At 40.6% G+C, this 14,973-nt stretch overlaps 1 protein-coding gene across 2 annotated transcripts; it reads left to right on the forward strand.

Annotated features, from left to right (window-relative positions):
• Positions 1 to 1,123: 1,123 nt before the first annotated feature.
• Positions 1,124 to 11,340, forward strand: LOC126394449 (perforin-1-like). Of its 2 annotated transcripts, none has more exons than XM_050051264.1 (2): positions 1,124 to 1,171; positions 9,856 to 11,340. In XM_050051264.1, the coding sequence occupies exon 2, from the start codon at positions 9,870 to 9,872 to the stop codon at positions 10,257 to 10,259; it is 390 nt and encodes a 129-aa protein (XP_049907221.1). In that variant the 5' UTR covers positions 1,124 to 1,171; positions 9,856 to 9,869; the 3' UTR covers positions 10,260 to 11,340. The 2 variants fall into 2 exon arrangements, with proteins under 2 accessions (XP_049907221.1, XP_049907222.1); XM_050051265.1 differs by lacking the exon at positions 1,124 to 1,171 and adding an exon at positions 3,800 to 4,143.
• The last annotated feature ends 3,633 nt before the right edge of the window (positions 11,341 to 14,973 follow it).

The raw sequence follows: 14,973 nt of genomic DNA on the forward strand, positions 1-14,973 counted from the left end.
GATTTCGATACAGGAGACTAAGAAGACTATGCATTCTGTCACAGCACTGCAATGAAAATTTGTCTTTCTGTATTAATCGTAGCCACACTGTTTTCCTAACTTGAACCATAGTTGCCATGCACAGATATGGAGAAAAAAAGTTTGACAATGGCATTTAACATAAAAAAATCATTACATGTAATCCAGGGTTTTTGCAAAATCATGTAGTATCAGTGTTCTGTCTGACAACAAAATGGGTTTGAAGTAACTGTTTATGTCAGTGTTAGTATGGCACAGAAGCTTGTTTTATTCAGTCTTTGCACAATGTTACATACAGTATCAAAAAGCCACAAGATAAGATGACTTTTTTGTCTCCTCTTACACATCTGTGCACACACCACACGGCACATTTGTTTATGCTACAAGTTTTCTCTGGATATTTTCACTGAGCTACAACTGCCTGGCTGAATGTATGATTACAGTATACTTGTATCATGCAATGTTATTTAGCTTTGCTTCACTTCTTAAAGCCTGTGTGACTGACCAATTCACCCATATGACTGAATTGCCAATTTTTGCTGGCTCACTAACTTTGTTCAACTCTGATCATGTGGACAGTCAATCGTGCTGTACAATTAATCTAAATATTATTAAAAATAATAATATAGCCATGTGCAATATCTAAATTGCAGTAGATGCATTTTTTTTTGCATGTCCTGCAGTCGAACATTAAGTGTTAAAGCTGATCCACTGGTGACTTACCTCTTGTCTGACATCAATGTATGCAGTCAGTAATGCACTTTAGGTAGCATTATGTAAATCCAAAAGGAGGAGAAGATGTCTGCATGATGATTTAAACAGCAGATGGCAAAACTGCCATGTCAATACAGAAAAAAGCACAGGTGTAACTGATAATGTTAATGGAAGCTCCACTTTATTTAGATCTGCCAATAATTCAGCATGCACAGTAATAGAGCCCTGAAACTACTAGATAAGGTGACCAAAAGGCCAAACAATCCAGCCCAAAGCCTCAAATTCTAGTTCTGCTGTATTATGCAATGCTGAGAGTGGAGCAGGTTGTGTTGTCAGTGTGTTGTGGGAGGGTAAGATGAAGCTGATGACGTTTGTTGCCCTTTAAAAACATATGGAACAACACACAGAGGAGGTGAGAGGAAAGGTATCAAAACTACAGGTAAGACCTTACACCTGTTGGCATTGTTTTTCCTTTTAGTTTCTTCAAAATAATCCATGCCTTTAGGAGATTTGTCTCTGCATGTTTGTCAAGTGGCATCTCCACTCTTTATCCCCACCACGATGGCATATTTGCTGTGTGTCACTCATGTCTTGATGTTGTGAAAGCATGTTGCACATGACAGGTACTGTCAAAGCTTGAATTGTATTGCAAGCATCTGAAATTACCTCTGCCAAGGAGGTTATGTTTTCGCCAGTGTTGGTCTGTTTGTTTTTCTGTTTGTTTGTCTGCAAAATAACTCAAAAAGTTCTGAATGGATTTTGATGAAACTTTCAGGAAAGGTTGATAATTTCTAGTTGTCTATGTTAGGGGCTCCCTGTACACTTATGAAACCCAATGGAACAGTTTTCTGAGGACACTCAATAGAAAATATGTAAAAAGGCTTAAAAAAAAAAAAAAAAAGCCAGATGGAAAAAAAGGCACACCAAGAGCATTTGCAGGGCTGGAAACATAATTAAGATAATTTCTTTTGTGAATAGAACTTGTGGGGAAAGCCATACAAAACATACATTTTTTGCCTAACCCTTCTTATCATTTAGTAACATTATGATCACATCAGGCTTCCCCTCTTGCTAATGAAAATATACATATTTTTACTACTACTTCATCATTACTTTTTCATTAAGCCATGTGTATCCCCTATGTTTTTTCTTTTTAATGTTTAGATCATTTTCCAGTACTTAGTGATTCTTACTTGACTAAAACGTTTTGTGCCCAACATTTCATAAAACCTTCATTTTATTTCTGTTTTCTTGTTCAAGCATTTTTTTCTTTTTACTATTTCTTCATTTTTTTAAATAAATAAATGTTCCGCTTTGCCATTCATTAGAGATTATTAAGCTACTTCCATAGCAAATATTGTTGTAAATGTAAATGCATGTGGTTGAGGGTTTCATCCTTCTGTGCACTATGACCAACACTGACAAGCAATCAAATGTTTGAAGGTCTGCATTTTAAATAAAAAATAACTAGTTTCATCGTTACAGAAAGTCCAATTTGAAAACAGATTTTTCTTATAAATAAAACAAAAATGACTTGTGACCCCACCAAACTGAACCAAAGGAACTTTCTTAAGGTGTCATTTTTTATCCATTGAATGCAATGCACTTCTGTGTGTTGCAGAAGATGTGCAGACTGATTTGACATTTGACAGACTAATGAAAATTTTAAGATTAAAGCTTTATAAGAGGCACTTTTGGTGAGACATGGTCACTGGTAGATTAATAAATTAAAATGGTCAGTGGGTCTGAAACAAATAGGTCACAAACTGAAGGATGCGTCCACACCATAAAATGCGTGTTTGGAATGATTAGTGATAACATAGAGAGATATGGAATAACAGTCAAACAAACCCAGCTGTTATTAGACTAAATGTTCACACTCTTTTCCTTTGAAGATGATAAACCCTCTCTGACTGCTGAGAACTCAGTGAGTGGAGCATGATTTGACATAGCTGCTTATTTCTATGAATCAGAAGGATAGTGCAACATGGCTTCCCTACATGTTGCCATTTGGCACTATCCTTTGTAGCTGGTCTAGATAATTGAGTTGTTTTCTGTTCCACCTTATGTTTTGTGATTTTTAAATACTGTATTATGTGTCTTAATTCTGTTCCATATAGGGGCTGAAATTACATGTTTAACCAAAATGTTATAATAATTTTATATGTGTCTTCCAGAGGTCCCAAACTATTGAATAGCAGTGGTGGATCACCCTGCTTCACAATGACAGTGCATTGTATTCACAAAAGGGAAATAAAAAAAAAAATAATAATAATAATAAAAAATCTAAGTTTTGTTGTAATAATGATTTCCATCTACCGGTATCTGATAAACATGGCTTTCAACTTCCTCATAATATTGAAATTAAGAACTAATGACGATCTCTGGGCAGTCTTATGACTGGATCTCTTGGGTTTGTGAGATTGTATTCACAATCTTTTCTTGACCTTAATCATACAGAGGTTGCCAGGTGCAGATACTGTGGAAAGAATTTTTAAAACCCTGTCATTGAATCTCTAGTAATAGTGGTCTCCTCAAGATTCAACTCCCAAAATGTCTTTAAACTAAACGTATTGATTTGTTAAAGAAGGCGTAACAATCAAAGAAATATGATCCTGAATGATTTCACCAAGAGGAAGCAAGTGGGGGACCTGAGAGTGATCCTTCAGTCCTTTATTGTTTTCCTGTTGAACTGTAGCCTATAACTATATTGATGTAAACATAATTGTATGGATGGGAAATGATTCATTAAAATTAATTACAAAAAAAAGTGATCCTTTAGCAACCCTACAGAAGATACGTAGCCTGGCGCTGCCAGACCCAATTCGCAAAACGTGAATGACACTGGACACGGAGTATACGTTTCTTCTATTCCCGAGGGGCGGTATCAACAGCTGTCACTCAAAGTGCCCATTCACGCAAATGGAAAGATGGAAAACCAATCAGAGTAAACGAAACGTGTGACGTAGGCTAGCACAACGCCACTGTAAACAGACCAGCAAGCTGCAGCGGAGATGAGCTGTGATGATGTCTGGAAAAGAGTGTTGCGTCTTTGCGGATCTCTTCCTCACTGTGGACTCTGAGTTGCATGGCTGTGATTCCCAGCTTGGTCGCTTCCCTGACCTGGGGGGTATTCCATCAAGCAGACTAAAGGCAAATCCAGGCTTAAATGGCCATGTCTGGCTAATGTGAGCCAGAGTTCTGTTCCATCAAAGTGACTAAGATTAGCCTCACATTGATAACCATGGAAACCATGGTTCTGGCTAAGCCTGATACATCGAGCTAAACTCCGGTTTCCGTTCCATCAAACTGAGCCACAGCTCCGTTCCATCAAGGTGGTTAACCTGAATCCCAGCCTAGTAACCATGGTAATTTATACTGCCGGGCAATCTTGGACGTAGCAGGATTAAGGTGAGGATTAGCTCCATCTATGATCAAAAAATGTTCAATAGACAAGAACAGACACCTAAAAGACAGTTCTGCCAGTGCTTTTACACACTCACAACTGTCATGTAATGATAAAATAATATGTAGATCATAAAATATATAACATAATTAATAAAAAAAATTAACTATTAAAAAATAAATTAAAATGTAATAAAAATAAGATAATTAAAAAGAACAGTAAAGCCAAAATCAATTTAATAAAAACAAAAGTATAATAAAATGAAACTGAGGCATTAAAAAAAAGATTGTACATGAATATGTGGTGTGCTCTCACGAGAGTGTGTTGTTGAGACAGAGACAGGTCTTGAACAAAGTAAATTTTCTCCTGATTTGTCAGTCTGAAATTTGCCATTTTGGTGTCAGAATGTTCTGAAGATATGTGGCTTGTGATAAATGGGTCCAATATTTGCTTCTGTGACTATGGGGCGAAAGAATTGGCCATAATCTGTAATCACGTTCATTTTTCCCACTGAAGTCAATGGACTCAGGACCTGCTGTTAGTCTCCTAAAGGGGCGTGGTGGTCGCGAACCCGACGTGACACTGATACAGGAAACTGACTTGCAGTGGAACGTCTTGGTTTATCCACCGTCTTTGACGAAAGTTAAGCGGGTGAAAGTACAAGTGGGGTTGGTGGGAGGGGTGATAGATGGGTCCAACAACCATTGACTTTTACCCGGGAGGCTGGTGTTCATTTCCCGTAAGATTGTACAGCCAAACCCTGTTCTTTTTCCGTAAAGCCATCCGCATGCTTTTGTTGCCTAAAGCCAATCACGTGTGTAGCCAAAATGTGAACATGTGTGTTTGTTGTTGAAGGGAAAAAACAATTTGTGGTATTGTACCGATGTCGTTTATTTTGAAAGAGACTGTATGCATTGTGCCTGTCCTTTGAAAATGGAAGTGTATTGTAAACAGACAATGCATGTAACAGGCTGAAGTTGAAACTGCGTCCCAGAACATCTACAACCAACACACCCAGGGTACCTTGCACGTCATATCACAACATGGAAAGTTCATGACCAATTGTCGATAGATGATGAGGTTGGAATGAGAATATGATTGGGTCAGCAGCATGGCAGGCGTGTTATGTCGTTGACACACTATCCGCCATCCCCTCCAAAAATTCAGCTCATATATTGTATCATTTCAGAAATGTATCATGCAAATGTGAATTCGTGGTTTGCAAAAACGTGCAATGCCAACATATTTTTCTTGCAACTGAGCTGCAGCCTCATCACAAGCACCAGTAACATGGTGAAAAAAAGTAAGCTGCGGTAGGCCAGTTTCTAAGGTCATTTAACCATCTACGGTGTCATGCAAAATTTTGGGCACCCCTGGACAAAGTTTCTGTCACTGTGAAAAGTCAGTAGAAGATAAACTGATCTCCAAAAGGAATTAAGTAAAAGATGAAACATTAAAAAAAAATTTTTAGTTTTTGATTGGTACAATTTTAAAGTGAAAAAAGGAAAGAACCACCAAAAGTTTGGGCAGACCAAGACATTGAGCTCACAGACAACTTTTACCAGGGTTTCAGACCATAATTAACTTGTTAGGGCTCTGGCTTGTTCACAATCATCGTTAGGAAAGGCCAGGTGATGCAAATTTCAAAGCTTTCTAAATATTCTGAATCCTGAAATCTTGTCCCAACAATCAGCAGCCATGGGCTCCTCTAAACAGCTGCCTAGTACTCTGGAAACTAAAATAATGATGCCCAAAAAGCAGGAGAAGGCTATAAGAAGATAGCAAAGTGTTTTCAGGTAGATGTTTCGTCAGTTCATAATGTAATTACAAAACGTTACCAGGAACTGTGGAGGTCAAGTTGAAGACCACGAAACCTCTCTGAGAGAGCTGCTCATTTGATTGCCAGATAGGCAAATCAAAACTCCTGTTCGACTGCAAAAGACCTGCAGAAAGATTTAGCAGACTCATGGAAGTGTCATCAGAAGAAAATCTTTCCTCTGTCCTCACCACAAAATCCAGTGTCAGAAGTTTGCAAAGGAACATCTAAACAAGCTTGATGCTTTTTAGAAACAAGTCCTGTGGACTGATGAATTTAAAATAGAACTTTCTGGACACAATGCACAAAGGTATGTTTGGAGAAAAAAGGGTGCAGAGTTTCATGAAAAGAACACCTGTCCAACTGATAAACACGGGGAAGGATCGATCACACTTTGAGCTTGTGTTGCAGCCAGTGACACAGGGAACATTTCACAGGTAGAGGGAAGAATGGATTCAGTCAAATTCCAGCAAATTCTGGAAGCAAACATCACACCATCTGTAAAAACACTGAAGACGAAATGAGGATGGCTTCTACAACAGGACCATAGCCCCTTTTCCACCAACATTTACAGGAACTTTCATTTCCAGGAATTTATTTATCTGGGTAAAAGAATTCCTGGTAATCTGTGTGGTTTGTGTTTCCACCTCAAAGTTCCGGAAAATTTATTCAAATCAGGCTGATGACGTAAATGATTCGGCGTGTGCTCTATATTTAGCTCCACTAGCTTGTTGGCTGGTAACATGGTAACCTTAGTGCTGGTAGAAAGAAGAGGGGCTGTTTGTCTCAGCCAGCAGCTAACTTTTAAAGTATTTTAAGATAAGTGTCAAACTAAGTTAGTCTACATACAGACAGATGTCATTTGAGCTTATTAATAACAATTTGCTATTAGCCGAACTAGCATGCTGTCCTTGTGTAAGACATAACGTTGTTGTCTGTGGATGAGACACTGAGCACGGAGCATATTGAATATCATTGTCTACATGTTTACATGTTCATGCTTGCATAACACTTGTATTGATAAGGTATTGGCTTCTTACTTGTAAGGTTTATTGCACTTACAGTAACTCGTGTAGCTCCCGTCAACTCGAGTGATTTTTGAGTTATCTTCACTTCGTTTCCACCAGGGCCCCTCGGCTGTTCACCGGTCACAGTGTGATGTAGGCATGTGTGTGTGGATGTGTGTGTATGTGGAGGAGTTCAGCGCCGGCACAAAAGAACCGATACCGTTAGCGCTTATCAATACTACAGTCTTTGATAATTTAGCCCCGGGGCTAATTTAGTACCGGGTCTCGGTGCCCATCCTTAATCAAAACACAAACGAGGTGAAGCTTGTAGAAATTAAATAAAGTTTGCAGCCACACTGGCACGGTGCGGAACACTGCAAGTGTGTGTTCCACCAATCAGCGTTCTTCAGCAAACAGCCCCGTCCCTCAAGAATTCCGGGGAATCTGAAAAGTCCTACCCTCTTACTAGGTACTTTTTTCAGGGAAAGTTTTTTCCCTGGGTAACGATAAAAGTTCTTGCGGTGGAAAAGGGGCTAATGATTCTAAACAGACCTTGAAATCCACAATGAACTACCTTAAGAGGCGCAAGCTGAAGGTTTTGCCATGGCCCTCACAGTCCCCCGACCTAAACATCATTAAAAATCTGTGGATAGACCTCAAAAGAGCAGCACATGCAAGACGGTCCAAGAATCTCACAGAGCTAGAAGCCTTTTGCAGAAGAGTGGGTGAAAATCCCCCAAACAAGAATTAAGAGACACTTTGCTGCTTGCAAAAAGCATTTAGCAGCTGTGATACTTGCCAAGGGGCCTGCTACTAAGTACTGACCATGCAGGGTGCCCAAACTTTTGCTTCAGGCCCTTTTCCTTTTTTGTTATTTTGAAACTGTTACAGATTGAAATAAAACAGTAATCTTGCTTAAAATATTGAAGGAATGTGCCATTTTTAACTTCCTGCCTTTTGGAAATCAGGTCATCTTTTTCTTGCTTAGCTATACATAGGAAACGGAATTTCGGCGAGGATTGCCCAAACTTTTGCATGCTACTGTAAAAGTGAAAAATTTACAAAAAAGTTAGGTTACATTTTAGTTAGATTCTGCCTCATTGATCACTTTATTTTTTATTATTATTTATTACCCTCCTTCTTGGTTAAACAAATTGGCCATGTGTATGTGCAACACCTCAATGTCAAATAATTGCTTGTATTAAAGGACAACTTCGGTATTTTTCAACCTGGGCTCTATTTCCCCATGTGTATGTGTGCGTATGATTCTTGGGTACAACTCGTTCTAAAATTGGTTCAGTGTTGAGCCGCGAAACGAGCTAAAACGGTAATGGGGGCAAATGCGTCCCGTATAAAAGTGCTTTTTTTCGCCACTGACCGGTTCAGATCGTCAGTGTTATCTCTGTAAATAGCATATGGTTGCGGCCCTGGGGCAGTGGTGAGTGTGAATGAGTGAAGTCAGCTGTCAGTCAGTGTTGGAGCAGAAAGGCGGAAGGTGTCCCCGCTCGGTATTGTAAATAAGTATGTGTGTGTGAAGTGTGTGCTTTTTCGCCACTGACCGGTTCAGATCGCCAGTGCTATCTCTGTAAATAGCATGCTAACTTAGCCTTTCCCTTACCTCTGGGCTGTGTGATGTCACGAGCTTTGCTCCACTGTGTCTGTAGCTCTCTCTACTCGTGGGACAGCCGTTTTCTTGAGGAAGAGGTGTTTCGGGATTGGATGTCTTCTCTTCTTCGGCTGGCAGTAGTCATCTTGGGAGAAGTGAGCACTGCAGACCCGATGGTCTGCAAGGCGCAGTGTCTGGACAGGAGTGTTAGCATCCATTTGTAGCACAACTAGCCACAACTTCAGCATCTCGCCGTCCGACTAAGGCAGCCTATGAAAGCTGTACGGGGTGTTGCGCGACATCTTGTTCTTGCGTTTGGGAAAAAGACCGAGCGGGGACAACTTCTGCCTTTCTGCTCCAACACTGACTGACAGCTGACTCCACTCATTCACACTCACCACTGCCCCAGGGCCGCTACCATATGCTATTTACAGAGATAACACTGGCATTCTGAACCGGTCAGTGGTGAAAAAAAGCAATTTTATACAGGACGCATTTGCCCCCATTACCGTTTTAGCTCGTTTCGCGGCTCAATACTGAACCAATTTTAGAACGAGTGGTACCCATGAATCATACGCACACATACACATGGGGAAATAGAGCCCAGGTTGAAAAATACCGAAGTTGTCCTTTAAGCTCCCCCTGTCTCACATCCTCAGTAACATTAACAGGAGATGATGAGGGACCTGCTGCTCCACTCCACTCCACTGGCTGTTTGATATGCTGGGGGTCACATATGGTTCATGAAGTTAAGCTTTCGGTTGACTGCTGATGCATATAATGCCATAACACTGTCGCTACGATGGTAATTTGTGATACTGAATCATTTATGTTATACAATGCAAATATACTCCAAGCAAGATGACTGACAGCCTCCAATCTAAACAACTTCTGGCAGCTAAACCACTCTTTAAATGTGATCACCTTTCTTTTGAAAGAAGTCAGCTAAAAGTTGTTTTCCCTCAGCTTGCTTTCTCTCCCTTTCTGTTCTTTCTTTTCTTTTTTAAAACAAATTTAGTTATGTCAGTAATTACCCAAAAATAGAAATTGCAAAGAAAGCCAAACTTTTCATTTCAGGCTTTTTGAGTGACCCCCTCTCATTTGAGCCATGGGTAATCAGTCCTACTTAACCCCCACTACGACACCCCTGCATGAGGTCTAAGTGAGGTAAAATAGTGCAGTCACACAAGCAAGTCAAGTGTGTGTCATAAGACCCTCACAAGCAGTGATTCATTGCTGTGTAAATCCATGTCCCCTGATTAAAATGCATGCTGTTCCTCCTCCACAGCATCCTATGAAGTCATGGCCTCCAGTCGTCCCCTCCTCCTGTTGGTCCTCTTGTGCAGTCTGACTGTGACTGAAGCCCAGCTGAGGCTGTTTAACCTGCGGGCCAGCGATCTTCCCTCCAACATCCTGGGAGCCACAGATGGTTATGTCAAGGTTTACTGTGGCGCCACCTATGTGGGTGAAACATCTGTTCGCAACAACAACCAAAACCCCTGGTGGGAGGAGGAGTTCACCCACTTCAAGGCCCAGGAGAATGAAGTACTGAGGCTGGAGGTTCATGACAGTGACTTCTTCTTTGATGACCTGGTGGGAGTTTGCCAGAGAGAGATGAAGCAGGGGACCCATGAGCACGACTGCTACCTGGAGAAAGGCGGGATCCTCCATTACTCCTACACTCTTGGTTGAAAAAGTCATAGATGCATGTGACCCTGTGACCTGATCTGTATTGATCACAGTATGACTAATTCTTGATGCATGGTTTTAAGAGACTAGTGCATAGGTTCTCTGAGTCCTCATCCCAGTATTTAGGGTTTTGATCAATCACATCATTTTCACATTGCCCAAAAACATCTTAACTACTTTATTCACTCAACCTTGTGAACCTTCATTCCAATCTCTTTATGCTTAATCATGGATAACAACCCCGCTGCCCTGTTTGTCAAATAAAAATAAACCTTCCCTGCAACAAGTACATCACCTTTTTTTTTTTTTTTTTTTTACAAATGTAAATTAATATAATAATAATGGACAATAATTTTGTGAATGTTATCCAGTTTCATTCAGAGATGTGAATATAAAATGTGTACAGTGTTGATATTTGGGGTCTAGACTCTGACCTTGTCATTCTCCACAAGGAAAAATCAAACCCACCATAGCTGGCAGAGGGCACTGACAGTTTAAGGTCACAACCACAGTAATATGTTCTTGTTTTAAAATGAAAACAACTGATACAGACTGATCTCGACTGATTAATATGTGTATATATATATATGGTATGGTACGCTGTACATAATCACGGAAACTGTCAATGTGTCATTCTGTCAGTCAGTCATTTCTGTCTGTCCCACGTTTTTCTACTCACTGACATGGTCAATCTACTGTACTTTCAATAAATTCGTACTACTTTCAACGACTTTCAATCGTACCATCAAATTCACAAAAACTCTGTCTAAATTCTTTCTCTTTCTCTTCTTAATGGGTTCAGTTGACTATTTAATCTGCAATTTCCTATGACCTGTATCCCAAACACACACCATGTGAAAATGTACATGGGCAAATGTGCACTCAATGGGTATGGACTAGTCTCTAATAAATTTTCTAAATACACATTTTCATCTTTGGAGCCTGCCTAAATAAACATGTGTCATGTTAAACAACTAGTCAGCCCTTTAAAAAAAGAGAACATTTTTCAAACTCATCCCACTGTGGGAAAATAAATAAAACAGATTATCAACTCCACACACCACCACCCCTATATAGTTTTATAGCCATACATTCTAAAAAGCCTCCTGTTTTAAGACACATACAGCTATGTTTTAAAAACAGGAGGCAGCCAGATCAACTTGTGACCACACTGTCAATGCAGCTGAGGAACATTTTAGTATTTTACTGGTTTACAACACAGAAAGCAGCTTAAAACCAGTGAATTCATAAATATAGCGTTCATTGTAGTGCTACAGACCAATAAAGCCAATATTTATGTAATCACATGGACATTGTTTATGCAGCAGCTGTTTAACAGATTCATCAACCCATTATGGGCTAGATTCAAAATCACACCATTCACAATCAAAGAAAAAAATTTAAATTACAGGGTGATCCAAATTGCGTGAATCTTATCATGGCAACTCATAATGTGACTCAGTAGTGTGTATGGCTCCCACGTTCCTGTGTCCACTCCCAACAACGTCTGGGCCTGCTTCTGCTGAGTCAGCAGATTGTGTCCTGGGAGATCTCCTCCCAGACCTGGATCAGGGCATCATTGAGCTCCTAGACAGTCTGTGGTGGTACTAGGTGGCGTCAGATGCACTGATACATAACGTCCCACAGGTGCTCAATTGGATTTAGGTCAGGGGAACAAGAGGACCAGTCAGTAGCATCAACGCCTTATGCTGCATCTGGTTTAAGTTATGTTTGGGAGCAATAGAGTACACTTGGCCATGCCCATTATGATTTTTCACTACCTCATGGAGACAATTTTCTAATGTATCCTGTATTTTTTTTCTACCTTGAATGCTATAATCGTAGGTATACAGTCTGCCCCCCCCCCCTTCAGGTCACAGTCTCTTATCCCCTTGTCATGCCACTCCGTCTGCCGATGGGCAGCTGCTTGCAGACCTTCTTTTGTCCCTTCCGTAGCCATCTAGAGGCACAGCCGATGGTCCCTGATCCACTCGCGAACAGTGCCAGTTTCTCCTCCAGCTATCTGGCCTGAGGGGAAATCAATGGGTACGAGAGGATCCTGACCAAACATAAAAAGGTGGGGGGTCTCAAAAGTGGATTGGTGTAGGGGGGGTATTGTATGTAAAAATGATTTATTTTGGCCAGTTGGTCTTGTGTTCGGGTGGAAGAATACACAGAAGCCCATGAAGTGTCCTGCTGAATCATTCACACTTGCCATTGCCTTGGGGGTGGTAAAGGGTGGTGTGAGTCTTTTGGATCCCATAGACGCCACACAGCTGATGAATTACAGTACTCTCAAAGTCACAGCCTTAGTCTGATACATCTTTAAGAAATGATCATTTGTAGCATAACAACAATTAACTGATTAAACCATTTTTATGCAGATTAAGTAAACACAATGATTTATAATGCTCAAAATATAATTCCCACGCACCACTTTTCTAGTCTATATTGTGGATTGAAAGTGGATATTTCTTGAGCTGTATTTTCACACTGTGCTATTCTTTGATGTAAGGTCATGCTCAAAGAAGTGTCAGTGTGCTCAAAGCTTTCCGTTATGTCACATCCGCTCTCAAACCTCTTTGGCTTTGAAAAAGTAAATGTCTTGTTTCCTAACAGCCCATCTCTGACATGCCAAACACAGTTGATGTGAAACTGCTTTATTCAGTGTTACTGGTTAAAATCACCTAGTCTGTTTCTTTTGGAGAGGAAGAAATAATAATAATAATAATTTGGCTCCCAGTAAAAATCTTAAGTGCTATATTGTAGGCAGCAAGTCCAGTTGCCTACAATATAAGTTTCTTTCTCACCCTGCCATTCACTCCTTGCACACATGCTCACTCACTATTTATAGTTGTCATTGTCTGGGTCTGTCAATTGAGTCATCGGCTGTTCTTCGGCTTATTCACAATCAGCCAATAGCACAGTGACACACCTTCTCTGTCAGCCTGTCATCTTACTGCTCCTCATTTTAAATATGGCTCTTTCTCTGCCATAATTCTGTCTTGCTGCAGTTGTGCGCACCCTTCACCTCCCCATCACCACCCAGTCTTTACAGATTCATCAGCTTCATCTGCCTCAGCAGTCAGCAGCCTCAGAGTCAGCAACCACCACCACCACCACCAGTGTCTAGACTCCATGGGTTGATTTATCCTGCTGTCATATAGATGTCCCTTGATCACAAAATATCTCCCTTTGGTGTGAAGTGCCATAGACTTCTGTCAAATCTTAATCAGCACAAATCATCTGTTAATCAGTACACTCATATTCTCATATAGAAATTGCTGTATGAATGCTGGATGTTGAAAAGCTAATGCTACACTGTTGTTGCCTTTATGTGTGTAAAAAGGTGAAGTAGTAAGAATAGCTGGATAAAGAATGGATTTAATTAGTGTGGATGCCACTGAAAGCTGAATGACACCAATAATGTAAAAAAAAATAGAAAAAATTTCAGGTTTGTTTAGAATTTGATGCTACACTGAATCGCTGGCTTTAGGTTGGATAATGCCTGTAATATATGACAGATGTGAAACACTGTAAGGTTTGAATTGAGTATAAGTATGAAAAGTAGTGAAGACATAAAATATGCTTTTAAAATGCCTGAAAATGTCTAGGTTTTTTTTTTTTGTGTGTGTGTGTGTGTGTGTGTGTGTGTGAAACTGCACTAATTGGCTCATCAGTCAGCTCTGTGGCTCTGTTTATACCTGGTATAGGCAGTAGCTCAGTCCATAGGGACTTGGGTTGGGAACCGGAGGGTCGCCTATTTGAGTCCCCGTCCGGACCAAATATGGAGTGTGGACTGATGGCTGGAGAGGTGCCAGTTCACCTCCTGGGCACTGCCGAGGTGCCTTTGAGCAAGGCACCGAACCCCCAACTGCTCGGGGCGCCTGACCAAGGGCAGCCCCGTCACTCTGACATCTCTCCACTTTGTGCATGTATAGGTCCTGTTTGTGCATGTGTGTGTCTTTCAGACCTGTGTGTAATTGACAAGCAAGAGTGAAAACATTGAATTTCCCCTCAGGGGGATTAATAAAGTAAATAAAATTAAATAAAAAAAAAAAAAATTAAATTATTAAAATGCATGTTGGGTGATCCAATCACAGGCGGACAGCTCTAAAAAGAGGAGTTAACAGTCACCAAGATCCACTGTGATCCAGTCATTCAAACCACTTGCAGAAATGGTCTGCGACACATTTGAGAACAAATCCTCGGTAGTGTAAATGCTAATGTGCCCTGATATGTCGCTGACAAGGACTATGTCATTCGCGCAAGATGTGGTGGTTGTTTCGGTTACAGTACGATAACACTCTATAACTTGCACATTTTATGAAGAGTTGGACAAAGTGTTGCGTGACCATCCACTGTTTTGTACTGTGGAAGGAGATGTGTTTGGGAATTCTGCTGACGGCAATATCTCCAGCTGTACCGACACAACCTCAACCATGACTAGCAAGCAGCTAGCCAGAGTATGGATGTACAGTAGGCTTTGACCTTGCAGCTTAAGTAACATAGGCAGTAGGCAGTAGGCAGTAACAAGATCTGGTAACGTAGTAGCAGTAGTAGTAGTAGTAGTGGTAGTAGTCAGCTACAGATGCATTGTAGACACGGGTGTTATTGGTGATGTGTCTTAGCTGTCCACTTGTGTTTGGATCACTGAAACACGTGGAACAGATGTAAACAGTGCCCATGTTACCACCTGCAGTCAACGGTTGCCATA

The sequence above is a fragment of the Epinephelus moara genome, chromosome 8 (assembly GCF_006386435.1).
Source record: "Epinephelus moara isolate mb chromosome 8, YSFRI_EMoa_1.0, whole genome shotgun sequence".
NCBI lineage: Eukaryota > Metazoa > Chordata > Actinopteri > Perciformes > Serranidae > Epinephelus > Epinephelus moara.

Bases quoted from the DNA above. Each gene is read 5' to 3' on its own strand.
- LOC126394449 (XM_050051264.1), top strand. From the start codon at position 9,870: ATGGCCTCCAGTCGTCCCCTCCTCCTGTTGGTCCTCTTGTGCAGTCTG.